This window comes from Sphaeramia orbicularis, chromosome 14 (assembly GCF_902148855.1).
Source record: "Sphaeramia orbicularis chromosome 14, fSphaOr1.1, whole genome shotgun sequence".
Taxonomy (NCBI): Eukaryota; Metazoa; Chordata; class Actinopteri; order Kurtiformes; family Apogonidae; genus Sphaeramia; species Sphaeramia orbicularis.
The window spans coordinates 30,980,890-30,994,903 of record NC_043970.1 but is presented as its reverse complement, the minus strand read 5'-3'; the positions used below and the strand labels follow the sequence as shown (position 1 = coordinate 30,994,903).

General features: G+C 33.9%; 1 protein-coding gene across 1 annotated transcript; it reads left to right on the top strand.

Annotated features, from left to right (window-relative positions):
- The first annotated feature begins 4,852 nt into the window (after positions 1–4,852).
- fgl1b (fibrinogen like 1B) lies at positions 4,853–11,237 on the top strand. The gene is made up of 8 exons (XM_030154373.1): positions 4,853–4,937; positions 5,151–5,397; positions 6,281–6,440; positions 6,774–6,871; positions 7,666–7,754; positions 7,849–7,974; positions 8,072–8,136; positions 11,035–11,237. The coding sequence occupies exons 1-8, from the start codon at positions 4,863–4,865 to the stop codon at positions 11,213–11,215; spliced, it is 1,041 nt and encodes a 346-aa protein (XP_030010233.1). The 5' UTR covers positions 4,853–4,862; the 3' UTR covers positions 11,216–11,237.
- Positions 11,238–14,014: the final 2,777 nt, after the last annotated feature.

Below are 14,014 nucleotides of genomic sequence, written 5' to 3'. Positions count from 1 at the left end.
GAAATAGGAATAAAAAGAAGAATGTGTTTCAAAATGAAATTATACCAACTTTATATATTATTCTACAGATTTCCATGTCATTCTTTGTTGTGAAGAGTAGAGTATTTTTTTTTTTTTAGAACAGAATCACAATAATTTAAAATTGCTTGCCCCTGTCGGCCACTGTAACAATCAGTTGAAAAAAAGATGAATTACAGCATAAAAACAGTAATTTACGAATAAAAATATGAATTAGCATAAAACCTTCATTATAATCAACTAACTAGTGACTGACTGAATAGATGAATAAATACAATGCAGATGGAAATATTGGAAACGCCCTTCAATGCCAGATCATTTTCACATTTTCTGGGATTGTCCAAAAATTAGACCTTACTGGACTGAAATGATGAAAATGATTAACATAATAATGGGGTTTGAAATTAAACATGATTTCTGCACAGTTTATCTTGGAAATCTACCACCCACAGTCAATTCTAGAAATAAATACCTGATTAATATAATGCTGGCAGCCTGTAAAAAAGCCATAACAAGAAAATGGCTGAGCGAAGAATCCCAAACAAAGAAAGAATGGATTGGAATTATTAAAGAAATATATAATATGGCAAAACTAACTTTCTCCTTGAACCACAATTTGGACAAATTTACTAATTATTGGCTAAAATGGACATCTATCCTAGAAGATGTGACGCCCCAATAGGACAGCACCTTGTTTTACTCATGAGAAATACACATATATGTCAACATCTGTGTGTTTTATTATCAACATGTGTAAATATGCATTTCAGGAAAATGTACACAAATGTTTATGAAAAACGATGGATGTAACTATGTCAGCAGGTTTACGGGACATGATTGGATGCAATATGAGAATATATCTGAATCATCTGACTTGGACTGAAACAGGACAATACCCAAACTATTTCAACCTTCTTATTATGATGGGATAACATTGTGACTCATTGACCCACATATTTGTCGTTGTACTTTAATTTTTGATACTACCCTGTCTGTGCTTGTTGACGTCTCTTGTTTTGTATGTCTTTACTTTTTGTTTTATTATCTGTTTGTTAAAAAATGTAAAACCTGCTAAAAATAAAGTACAAAAAAAATGCAGATGGAAATATTATTGTTTGTTTAGATGGTTTATGGCTATTGGAACATAGGACTAGAACACTAGGTTACAAAAAAATGTTTTTTTGCAAGTTGTCTAGGTTTTTTCAACTGAATTAGGACCATTTTGCACCGCTAAATCCAAAAATGACATCTGTTTTTCTCAATCAGGTCAGGTTTTTTTGCTATTTTGATTTTGAAAAATTTGATCTTCTCACAAAATTGATTACATTTTTGTGACTTCATCAGTTGATTTTTTAGATAGTTCTCACCCAAAATAGGTTTTAAGAGAAAAAAAATCATTTTCTAACAGGATGTATTTATTATTTATTATGTATTCACCGCAGATGTAGCAGAATACGTCAGGCTTATTTTTGCAAGATCTTCTAGTCGAAGCCATTTCATTCACCTGTAATATTAAAAAAAACCATTAATCATAAATTGGAAAAACTAAAATCTTCAGAACTCGTTTATTGCAAGAAATATGAAAGAATTTTGTATCATATGATGTGAAAATGCCCATAAATGTAAGCAAAAATGTTAAAAAGCCAATATGTAGCATAGTTCAGAAAGTTGACCTGATTGAGCAAAGTTAATGTGATTTTTGGATTCAGCACACCAAAATTATCCTAAATCAGCTCAGAAAACTTAAACAATAAATTGGTTGTTGACCAGTGTAATGAGAGAGTGTGTATTTTTCATGGTTAGATCAACTTTTTAGTGGCAGTAGGAGCTGAAAGCAGTTGGACAGAGGTTGGGTTTGATCGTCTTAAAAAATATATGCAAAACTACATAATACTGCAGCAGGGGTTCCAAATTTTTTTAAAATTCAAGATCCAAAAAATAAATAAAAAAAACTGTCTCCTCTGGACTCAGACTTAGAAAAATATGAAATTTATTGCTATAGATCTCATTTTGTTTGTTTGTTTGTTTTTGTACTGACTCCTTTTATAAATAGAAGAGTCATTTTTGGCTTCTTTTGTCTTATATTTTATTAATTTTGTTGCGTCTTTTACTACTAAGGGCAACATTTATAAAATCTTCCAGGGAACACGTTTCTTCTAATTTAACACTTTATAGTTTACCAGTAGAAATACTCTGGAATTCAAAATTTCAACCTTAGTTTGTTATTGGAGGACAAAATAAGACTTTATTACTTTTCTGAAATTTTTCAAAAATTTTTATTGGTATGTCGAAAATCAAGGTCAAGGAAGTTACCATATGTGGTTCCTCACCCATAAGTGGCAAACAAATAAATAAATTAATTAAATACAAGAAGTATGTATAAAAAAATGACAAGAAAAACACACGTAATGAACATTAGAACATCACTTTTAGAGCATTCCAACAACATAAGTGCTGATCCAGATCCCTGTCCACATGCACATTATCCCTTTGAATATCCTTACTTACATTAGTACCATTACTTCATGGTACCTAACAAAGCAGGTACACTCACTGTTCATGCAGAGGTGGACCTTACAGACCCTGTAGACCACATTGGACCAAAAAAAAACAAAAAAACAGCTTTATTTAACCTGTTTAACCCTGACCATATTTTCAGGGGAAAAACACCTAAAAAGACATACCCAAAGTAAATGAAGAATTACTTCACAATAATAAGGTTCATATGGATGTTCTTGGTGTCTATGGACATTTAGAGACCTCGCAGAATCTATTCCCATTGTCTAAAATATTGTATCTATTACTATACCTGAGTAAACTGTAACAAACTAAAAGAGAAATTAGAATTTTTTATCCTCGCCTGTTTTTTTCCGGCTGGATTGATGATGATATGCATAAATTAATTGTTCGTGTTGGAGATTTTTAATAGCATATATTTCACCCCACAAAGATTAAAAAGCATGTTTGAACACTAAAATTTGCAATAAAATAAACTTTTGATGTACTTTTATTAACATTAGGGTCTAAACTTTGAGCAAAAGTTGAAAAAAACATCCATTGTCCTGATTTATTATATTTTTATAGTAGATGAATATTAATATAATTTTTTCGGCCTGCAGGTGGGCTGATCGGGCTAAAGAGATTGGAAAAAAAATATCCCATTGAGATGAAGAACCTCTTTTCCAAGGCAGTCCTCGCCAAGAGGCAGCATGAAATTCAACACACAGTTACAACTCACAATAATTTACAGGACAAGTCAAACTATGAAAAACAAGTGCAAGTCATTGAGTTAGTCTCTAGCACTTTGAGTTTGGATTTAAAAGTATTCAAGGAGATCAATTCAGTCAGTTTTCAGTCTTTTAGCGACAAATTCCTTGTGCAAGAAGCAGACTAGACTAATGCCCTTTTACTAGCTCTGTACGGGTGAACAGCACAAAGAGGAACAAATGCTCATTTGATCACAGACAATAAGAATCAACACATCTTCTTGTCATTAAACTGCAGATATAGGAAGGCAGTAGTCCCAGTATGGCCTTGTAAATAGAGGTGCACCAGTGTTCCAGCCTCCTAGTGGACAGGGGAGGCCATCCCACTCTGGAATACAACTCACACTGATGTGTCATGGCTTAAGACATAGTACTAAACCTAAGGGAAGCATGAGACACTGTGTCAACCAATAGTCGCTGGCCCAGTAAAGCAGTGGTTCCCAACCTTTTTTGGCTCGTGACCCCATTTTAATTTCACACATTTCTGGCGACCCCAGACATTCAAAATACAGACTTTTTTTTTTTTTTTCTCTAAAATTAATTTGTTTTTGATCATGTAATAGTTCACTATACTATGTTGTAAATAAACATTAATTTTAGACGACATTTAGTCTATATAATGAATATTATTATGGATGGAGGCAGAAAAGCCAGGTGTAGATTACTGCACAAGTGAGAATTTTATTTTCCTTGGTCAGGATATGTACAGTCAGTCCAGCTTGTATTTACAAGGCTGACAATTAATACTGAACAAACAAGAACTCAAACTATGAATTATGAAAGAGCTGCAGCATCTGAAACTGACCACAATGAACATTTGACAGATAAACAGTACCACAGTGCTTCAGTTTCAGCTTCAGTTTGTCATGTCTTTTATGGATTGGGATTGTCTCTCAACTCACCATATTTGTTTTATTAGTAAGGTGTTTTTTTTTTTTTTTTTTTTTAACAATTACTAGAAATTTCAGGCGACCTCATTTGAATTCCAGGCGACCCCACATGGGATCCTGACCCCAAGGTAGAAAAACACTGCGATGAAGGGTTAATTAGGGAAAATTAATCCATTCATCATAATGTTTCTATAAAATTTCCCCTGACAAATGCAACTCATTTTAGGTCCCAATCATAAGTTTGGGAAACACAGTTCTGACGTATAAAACACATAGCTGCCATTGATTTAATTCAAATAAAACTCATGCTTGTTTTAATTTCTGATAAAATTATGTTCAATAGCAATTTTTCTGGTATGTATGGAATGGAGTGTTCTGGGTTTGTATTTCCCAATACTATTATGCATGATGGTGAAGGGAAAAAAACAAAACACCGGGCTCCATTTCAATGTCTGGCACTGTTGGCACGGTCGGACTGTTCTTTTTTCTTAATGTGGACCATGCAGAACCAACCCCAGCTGTAAATAACACTGACACTTGTTAGAGGAAGAGCAGAGTGAACCTGGAGTTGGGAAATGAAGGTAGGTTTGTGGCGCATGTATCCTGTACAGGAGTTGGTTCATTAATGCAGAATATGCAATGTCTAAGTCATAATATGTGTTGTACTTGACAGGTTGATATTGCAGCAATGGGCATCTTGTTAAGACTCACGGCAGTGTTGCTGTTGATGTCTCTGATGTGCTCTGCCATGACCCAGATGTCAGTAAGTAATGTTATGCACCTTTTTAATGGCTTCCCAGTGTGTTTCTATGGCTCTAAGGTTCAGGTTAAACAAAATTATAGACACCTCTGCCATTCCTAGAAAGGTAACGAGGGTAACATGAATACATTGTGCTTACCAGACAGCGGAGTGACCAGTATTATATCAAAAATGATGGCAGAATTGTTTATATGTTTTTGGTTTTGGACATTTGAGGAAACGGAGTCATGTGGACCAGAGTTGGCAGCTCTCAAGCGCAACATAAAGAAGCTGGAAAACAAACTTGTGATCGGAGCTTGGCGTGTTGAATACTTGACGAGGCACAAGTATTCCCGGCCATTCCAATCTACTCTGTCTAATGAGGATCAAAACCCACAAATGGACAATGGGACATCAGACAGCTCAAATGTGACACACATGAATTCACTTCCACCAGCAGGAAGTTTAATGGTCCATGACAAAGGTAAGAAAAAGGTTGGGTTTTATTTAAAGTTAGAATTTAATACGTTTGTGACTGAATTTACAATACTTCCATGTTTTGTTTTGTTTTTTTATTTGCATACACTAAAATGTGACCCTCAAACACCTAAACATTCTGCACTGGAGAAATTTACTGATCTAAAATGTTTAATAACCAACATTCCTATAAATCAATTGAAATAACTCTTTAGTTTTTTGGCAGCAGCAGATGTAGCTTTTTTGGTTGTTCAGAGGCTCTATAGTGAACATGGAAAGTGTCATTCATTAAAAAGTCAAACCTACATGGTTTGATAAATGGCAGTAATTGTAGACACTTCATTTTATGTAAGGTTAATGGCATTATTTACTGAAAACATCACTTTTTCTTAATTGTTTTTTTCTGTTTTGCTATAATAACCTTTGAATTTACTCCAAGCTTTTCAGAACATCTCTTTGGTCAGTAGATTAAATACTGAAAAATATCTGAAAAAAGCAAAATACAGGGAGCAAATTACATATATACGTAGAATTCAGGGAGAGATATTTACAAAGAGATGGAGTCCCATGATTAAGCTTTTAATGCAATAAGCATTCAGAAGTGGTCGTACACGTGTGTTTTTTGTCATTCATGTTTCTTTTGTGACTAATTGTAATCAATATCTACTGCAGATATCCATTTTTTTTTCATGTTTGCCATATGGGGATGTTTGATTAGATACGTAAATGCATGTAAAATGTGTTGTATATTTGTATGAGCAAAACTAAATAAAAATTAAGTTTAAAAAATCAAAAAGCAAAATACAGATGATAATATTAAAACAAATGGTGATAAATCAAATCACTTTGGAAAAGTTAGATTTAATATTGAATTTTTGCTATCCTTCTAGACTGTTCTGAGCTGTTTGACAGACTTAGATGTCCAAGTGGTTTTTATCGGATCAGACCCAACTTACACCAGGAGCCATTTTTGGTTTACTGTGACATGGAGGATGGAGGTGGATGGACAGTATTCCAGAAGCGTCGTCATGGAAGGGTGGACTTTAACAGGTACACTACAAACACAAAGTTGAGGATATTTCTTTTTTTTGTGGCCTTTTTTTTTTTTGGTCATTTTTGCCATTTGTAAATAAAATTATGTCTAGTCATTAAAAAAATGTGTTTCAATTCAATTCACACACAAAAAACGTAAAAAGTGCTGTGCAAGAATCCCAACTGAAAAAAAAAAAGCCCAAAAATTAAACATATCCTTAACTTTTTGTTTGTAATATATATGAGCTACAGGGAATAGAAGATGGGGATGAGGAAACTTTTAGGTGTTTGTTTTTTTTGGTTTTTTTTTTGTCTTAATAAGGTGAAAAGTTGATTTAATTCTAATTTCAGAGACTGGGTGGACTACAGAGATGGCTTTGGTGACTTCAAACTGTGGAATGATGAGTTTTGGTTGGGAAATGAGCACATGCATTCTCTGCTTTCTGAAGGTTATCACACACAAACTCTCTAAATATCAAACTGACTCTTTTAGATGAAGAATAAAGTCTTTTGATACTGACTTTTTAATGTTTTTGTTTTTGAAATACTCTCATTTACGGAAGAGGATTAGGGCCACAGGGAAAAAAAAAACCAAAAATCAAGGTCCAATGTTTATTTTTAAATCAGTATTCTGAGAGAAAAAAGGAAAAAGTCAGAATTCTAAGATTAAAGTCTGAATCCGGACTTTAATCTCAGAATTCAGATTTTTTTCTCTCAGAATAATAATAAATAAAAAAATATTGGACCTTCATTTATTGTTTTGTTTTTTCTCAGAATAATAAAAAAAAATAAAGAGAGAGAAACTGACTCTTTTAGATGTAGAATAAAGTCTTTTGATACTGACTTTTTAATGTTCTTGCTTCTGAAATACTCCCATTTACAGAAGAGGATTAGGGCCACTGGGAAAAAAAAAACCCCACAATCAAGGTCCAACATTTAAAAAAAAAAAAAAATTAATATTCTGTGAGAAAAAAGAAAAAAGTCAGAATTCTGAGATTAAAGTCTGAATCCAGACTTCAATCTCAGAATTCTGACTTTAATCTCAGAATTCAGATTTTTTTCTCTCAGAATAACAATAAAAATATATATATAGGACCTTCATTTATTGTTTTGTTTTTTCTCAGAATAATAAAAAAAAATATATATATAGAAACTTAATTTATTTTATATTTTTTCCAGTAGCCCTAATCCTCTTCCGTACTCCTTGTATCCTAATTTGTTGGTTTTATTTTTCATCCTGAAGGTAAAAACCTGGTGAAGATCGATCTAATGGACTGGGATGGACAGAGAAGTCACGCCTTTTATGAAAACTTCAGGATCACCGATGAATCTGTGAGGGGAAAAAAACAATTCTAATGGAGCTTTGATATGTCTCAGAAATACTGTGATTCCCATAACACTGTACTTGCTCCAATATCGGATTCAGGACAAGTATCGTCTCCAGTACGGCATGTACAGTGGGAGAGCAGGAGACGCACTGACCGGCGGAGGGGGGATGGTGGAGCAGTGGTCATCTTGTCTCAGTGGCATGCAGTTTAGCACCAGAGATCAGGTGAACCATCATTTCCTGTCACATTCACAGATGACAGACACGTCTCTGACATGACGATGAATATGGTAATAATTATGATGATATTAATGATTGACAGGACAATGACCGCTACATTCAGGGCAGCTGTGCCCAGGAGAATAAGGCAGGCTGGTGGTTTAACAGGTAACACATGTCCTCAAACTTTATGTGTTTGGTGCTTTTTATGCTGGCAGACCTTATTCTTTTCATTGTAAATTAGATGTTGTTTCTGAATGGTGTTTATTTTGCCTGTTGAATCATGTCCATAATACATAACAGCCATAGTATCATAGGTATTACTAAAAATCAGCAGCAGCGGAAAATGTGACAAGACACATCCCCCTCTTCTCTTCATGGACATAGAGCTAAAGTTTATCAAGTTATCACCAATACTCTCACCTGGACCCCCTATGTCGCAAGTCTTGCTAGGAAGACTACAATGCGGATCACACACTAACCCAGTGGTTCTCAAACTTTTTCTGTCGGGCCCCCCTTTGGACCATGAAAAATCTCCAAGCCCCCCTCAACCTCAACAACATTGTACCTGTGGTGCAATTATAACTTTTATTGAAAGAAACATCAATATCGTTAGAATACTTTTTGCTTTTCCTTGAATAATTTGTTGTGCAAATTAAAAATAACTTCGATTTTTGATTGAACAATAGAAATGACCTCAACAAAACTGCTCCCTGAGACATTATTCTTTCAGTTAAAAATAGGAAATGTGTAATTATCTTACAACTATGACAATAAGGTAAATTTTTTTGTAGAACAACAAACAAATTTTGGTAACAAAGATGAACATTTTAACAATATCAGTGGCTACAATGAGCCTGTTTCCGTTGCACATCTCAGAACATTAAAGTCCAATCTGTACAAACTGTGCAAAAACAGAAACATTGCACATTTTTCTTTTCCAGTCCAATCCTTGTCCATTGTCCAAACCTAAACTCTTGGTCTAGTCTAGTGACAGATCACCATGGCAGTAGATTTGTTTGTTGTATGTCCCTAAAATGAGTCCAGGGTGCTCCAACACTAAAACATTAGTTCCACCTGATACATGTTCTAACCTGAAGAAAAAAACAAAACACCTAGGAATGATCCCATGGCCCCCCTGTGGGCCCGCCCCACAGTTTGAGAAACACTGCACTAACCCGATCAAGGGACCTTTTTCCTTTTAAGGCCAGAGTTACCATCTACAAGGCCTACATAAGACCCCTCCTAATTACCACCATACATTTCACAGCATAAAAGACCCAAAAGTTTCTATTTAAATCAAGGTGAAACTCAAGTATGACAACAATAACATCAGAAATGGTTTTACCTACACTGAGGACAAAAACCTCACTGTGGTTAATTCTTGAAAAAGTGACTGAATGCACTTTTAATTTTTAACTGAGTGCACATTTTAGTTTTGGTTAAAATATACCTAATTTAGTGTTAGTGACAATATTTCCCTCTTTAGCATCACCTCCTGCTGCTCAGTTTGGTTTATCATTAAACTTGTCTTCTGGTATGAAGGTAGATTTGTTTCTTTATTGCTTTAACCAGATAAATAAATAAAATTAAATCTACCTTCATACTTCTGTGTTTTACTTGTTCCGCTGTGATCCTCTGTATTATGTCAGGTTCAAAACCTATTATCTTTTCATTAAATACATTTGAGAAGTTTAACTGTCATCAATTTGGGTCGGGGCTTGTCATTGATAGTAGACAGTGGGTCCTGAAATCAGACCAGTTGAGAACCACTGCCTTAGAGCATTGTAGGAATGTGGCAACACTCTTTACTTTTTACATGCATTTTTTCTTCAGACCATCTCTGGAGCTAGGTGCTATTCCTCCCCAAGTTCCTACTAGCTCACAAACAACAAGATTGACAGTGACTTCAAATCCATACTGTGTAACCCTTCCTAGATCTCACAACACTCCATCAAACCTATATATACAAGAGCACGCTTCTTATGGAACACTCTGCCAACCCACATCTTACCGCCATATCCAAACATGGTTACATTTAAGGAAACTGTTAATGATCATTTATCTCAATCATACAGAAGAGGATTAGGGCCACTGGAAAAAAACATTAAGGTCCAATATTTTTTTTATTTTTTTTTTTTTTATAAGTCAGAATTCTGAGATTAAAGTCAAAATTCTGAGGAAAAAAGTCAAATTCTGACTTTAATCTCAGAATTTCGACTTTTTTCTCAGATGAGCAAAAGGTGAGTGAATGTTATGTTTTGAAACTTGTGTACCTGAATTTGAAGAAAAAGCTGTTGATATCTGTTTCTCTTCCTTTTGCTCATCTAATAGTGAAATGGCTTCCTCTGGAACCCCTTGGATGCGTAAAAAGTCACCTTAATCCATTATTATGTTAGCCAGCTTTACTCCTCCTTCATGCCATAAAGAAAAAGTGACACTCCCCCTGAATGTCAGAAAAAAAAGTCTGAATTCTGAGGAAAAAAAGTCAGAATTCTGATTTTAATCTCAGAATTTTGACTTTAAATTTGAAATTCTGACATTAATCTCAGAACTCTGACTTGTTCTCAGAATTTAGACCTTTTTCACAGAATTCTGACTTTAATCTCAAAATTCTGACTTTAATCTTGGAATTCTGACTGACTTCTCAGAATTCTGACTTTTTTTTTTTTTTTTTTTTTTTTTTTTTAAGAATTCTGACTTTAATCTCTTATTTCTGACTTTTTAAACTTTTTGTCTTTTTTATCCAGTGTCCCTAATCCTCTTCCATACAATCAAACTAAGTAAAGTCATGTATCAAGTAAAATGAAATGAAACTTTAGCTTAATGGACCGCTTTTCATCAGAAATGATAGCAACATCAGGTCCCGCAAAGTACTGTAAAAAAATAAATAACTAGATTTTTTTTAGTCTTTTTATTCCTGCAAAAGCAATATCTCACACCACAGTTAGCAAATATAAAATACTATGAAATAGCCAGAGGTCAGATAACATTGTCACTTTAACAGGCTAAATAAATATTGACTTGACAATATTTAATAATGTGCTCTAACCTTCTTATCTGCAGATGTCATGCAGCCAACCTAAATGGGAAGTTCTACCGCAATGGGATTTATACAGGCCAGTCTGATAATGGTGTGGTGTGGGGGACCTGGAAGGGGCTGTGGTATTCCCTGAGACACACAACCATGAAGGTGCGGCCGCTGGTTTTCTTGGACGCCATGGGCAGTGGAGCTGGAGAAATGTAACAAAGCCAGACCTCTTGTTGATTTTATGCAACAGGATTTGAGTTGAAAAAAATGAGCAGAGTGATGATTTGTTAAAGTTCTTTGTATTTTAATGCTTCCCTTTGCTTCATTATTAGTCATTAAAAATACAGTATCTGCTAATTCCCAGTCGGTTGTTGTTGTCTGGTAAGTGTATGGTATTAATCAAACAATAAAATGAATAGCACCTAAGCCCCAATGCCTCACTGATGTTTGTACGGAACCTTAACCCATAAAGACCCAAACAGCCACTGGTGACCAAAACCATCTACTGATCTAAACTGTTTAATATCTGTTGATCCACTAATACTATCAATCCATGTAAATAATTGGTGTAAAATGCAGTTTATCATCTTTTCATGGTCATCAGATATGACCCATTTGGACGTTCAGAGGCTCTGTAGTGAATGTGGAAACACTGTCATCTTCTACAACATTGATTCACCAGTAAAACCAATGGAGTTAGATCAATGACAGTGGATGGAGACACTTGTTTTTATGTTCAGTTACTGATTTCTTTGCTAAAAAAGTCACTTCTGATATGACAAACCTTGACTTTAACCCTTTCATGCATGAATTATGAGAACCTTAATCAAGATTTTTTTCCTGAGTGTTTTTATTCCTCTTTAGGTATGAAAAAAAACAATGTGATTGATTTCTTTTTTTTTTTTATGAACTTTTTTCATGGAGTTACGAAAATATCCACTTAGCTGAACACCATGCATTTAATTTTTGAAGCAAAGAAAGATGCATTTACTGACATACTGTGTGAAAACTATGAAATAAAAACATTTTTATCCTCCTGAGACCCAGCAATGCATTTTTGTCCTCTGTAGGGGACAAAAGTGTGACAGTTTCACTTAAAAAATGCTGTCATTACAAAGGACATTCCATTAAAAAAAATAAATAAATAAATAAAAATAATTTTAAAAAGTGTATCTGGGGGAAAAAAAAATGCATTATGCAGTTTCCAATCAAGACAATTGTTTAATGGAAAAAAACCCTGAAATTTTCATTTTCCTGGGTCTCAGGAGGTTAATGCTGCTAATGTGATGTTTTCTCACATTTGAACATACTATAATACTAGTTATTACTCACTCAGATAACATGGAAAAAAAAACTTTTTGGTTAAAAAAACAAACAAACTGTTAATTACAGTGTAATAACAATTAACAATTGATTTAGATAAAAGAACAGGAAGGTTACAGTAATGGTATGAATGTCAGTGTATGGGATGATGCATTTGTGTGCACTGTGTTGGTTGATATGCAACTAAAACAACAAAACTCATGAATATACAAGAGAACAGCTGTAGAATAACTGTCCACTGTAGTGACCACCATGCATGAAAGGGTTAATCTGAGCTTTCATGAACATCTACATGATTAGTGAATTAAGTACAGAAAAATACATGATTTACACTAAAAAGAACACAAAGTAAGGAGGATAATATTACAATCTTTGGTGATAAATCACTTAGGAAAGGTTTAATATAGAGGAAAAATCATTTGGGAACAGCCACAAAAGTAGCACTGGGTCTTTATGGGTTAAATAAAGTCACAGCTACAGAGTTCTGTTATAAATTGTGCACTTTGCTGAAATCTCTTGGGAAATGTAATAAAAGAAGGTAGTAGTGTTTCAATACACATTCAAAATGTCCCTACACGGTAAACTGCATCACAGTGAGAGTACAGTTCTGCAACATTTAGAATTCACAGCATAATTGGAAAAAAAAAAAAAAAAAAAAAATCAAGCTTTTATAATGTGCATAAAATTTATCTTAAGTAAACAAGATATTTTGTTTGTTTTCAGTTCTGCACATTAAAAATCACCCTTCTTGGACTTACAAATGCAGATGTAAAACAATTAGTAGCATGCAGAAAGGAGTCAGTGTGTAAAAGTGTATACAGATATAAGTAAGATACCATGAGAAATACAGATGAGGAAAAAATTATTAGACCATCCATGTTTTCTTCAATTTCTTGTTCATTTTAATGCCTGGTACAACTAAAGGTACATTTTTTTTGACAAATGTAATGATAACAACAAAAATAGCTCATAAGAGTTTAATTTCAGAGCTGATATCTAACCATTTTTCATGTTTTCTTGATAATAACCAAAATCACTTCAGTTCTTACATTAATAGCTAAGACATTGTACTGCCAAAAACAGTGCTTTTAGGCATTCCATGTTTTCTTTTCTGCCTGTTTTAGTCACATGATACACACAGGAGTTAGTACTTGATTGCATAAATATTGTTTTTGATGACTTTGATGGTCTAATAATTTTTTCCGCGACTGTATGATTTACTGCAACTACATCACCAGGAGTTGATACTGTAAACAAAAAAACCCAGGCACAATGTGAACTAAACAAAAATACAGGGAGGTTTAATTATAATGCCAAGTAAAACTTTAAATAGTAAAAAAAAAACACAGTATAAAACAACTTCTCAAATAGAATAAACTTAAATAGTTTTTCTCTCATTCCCAAAAATAAGCACAAAACTTTAAGTTGTAGTTCATGTTACAAATTTGGTCAAAAGTGTTCAAGGTGGTTGAGGGGTTGGAAGATAAATGTAGTCAACAGTCGCTTTTCCATTGGACATCTGCGCAAAACTTTACCGATATTTACTAAATGTCGAAAAAACAGAAGTGCGTAATGTTCGTTTTTCCATTAAATCACAAAAGCGATGATTTGTTTATTTATTATCGTGAGATGACACAAGAAGTCATTCCATAAACATGGCGACGAACGTAGATATGATGTTGATTTACAGAT

What these genes read in the sequence shown, in the direction of transcription:
- fgl1b (XM_030154373.1), top strand. Translation starts at nt 4,863, where the DNA reads ATGGGCATCTTGTTAAGACTCACGGCAGTGTTGCTGTTGATGTCTCTG. An exon ending in GGAAGGGTGGACTTTAACAG is followed by an intron (nt 6,441 to 6,773) that starts GTACACTACAAA and finishes TTCTAATTTCAG; the next exon opens with AGACTGGGTGGACTACAGAG. An exon ending in GCAGGCTGGTGGTTTAACAG is followed by an intron (nt 8,137 to 11,034) that starts GTAACACATGTC and finishes TCTTATCTGCAG; the next exon opens with ATGTCATGCAGCCAACCTAA.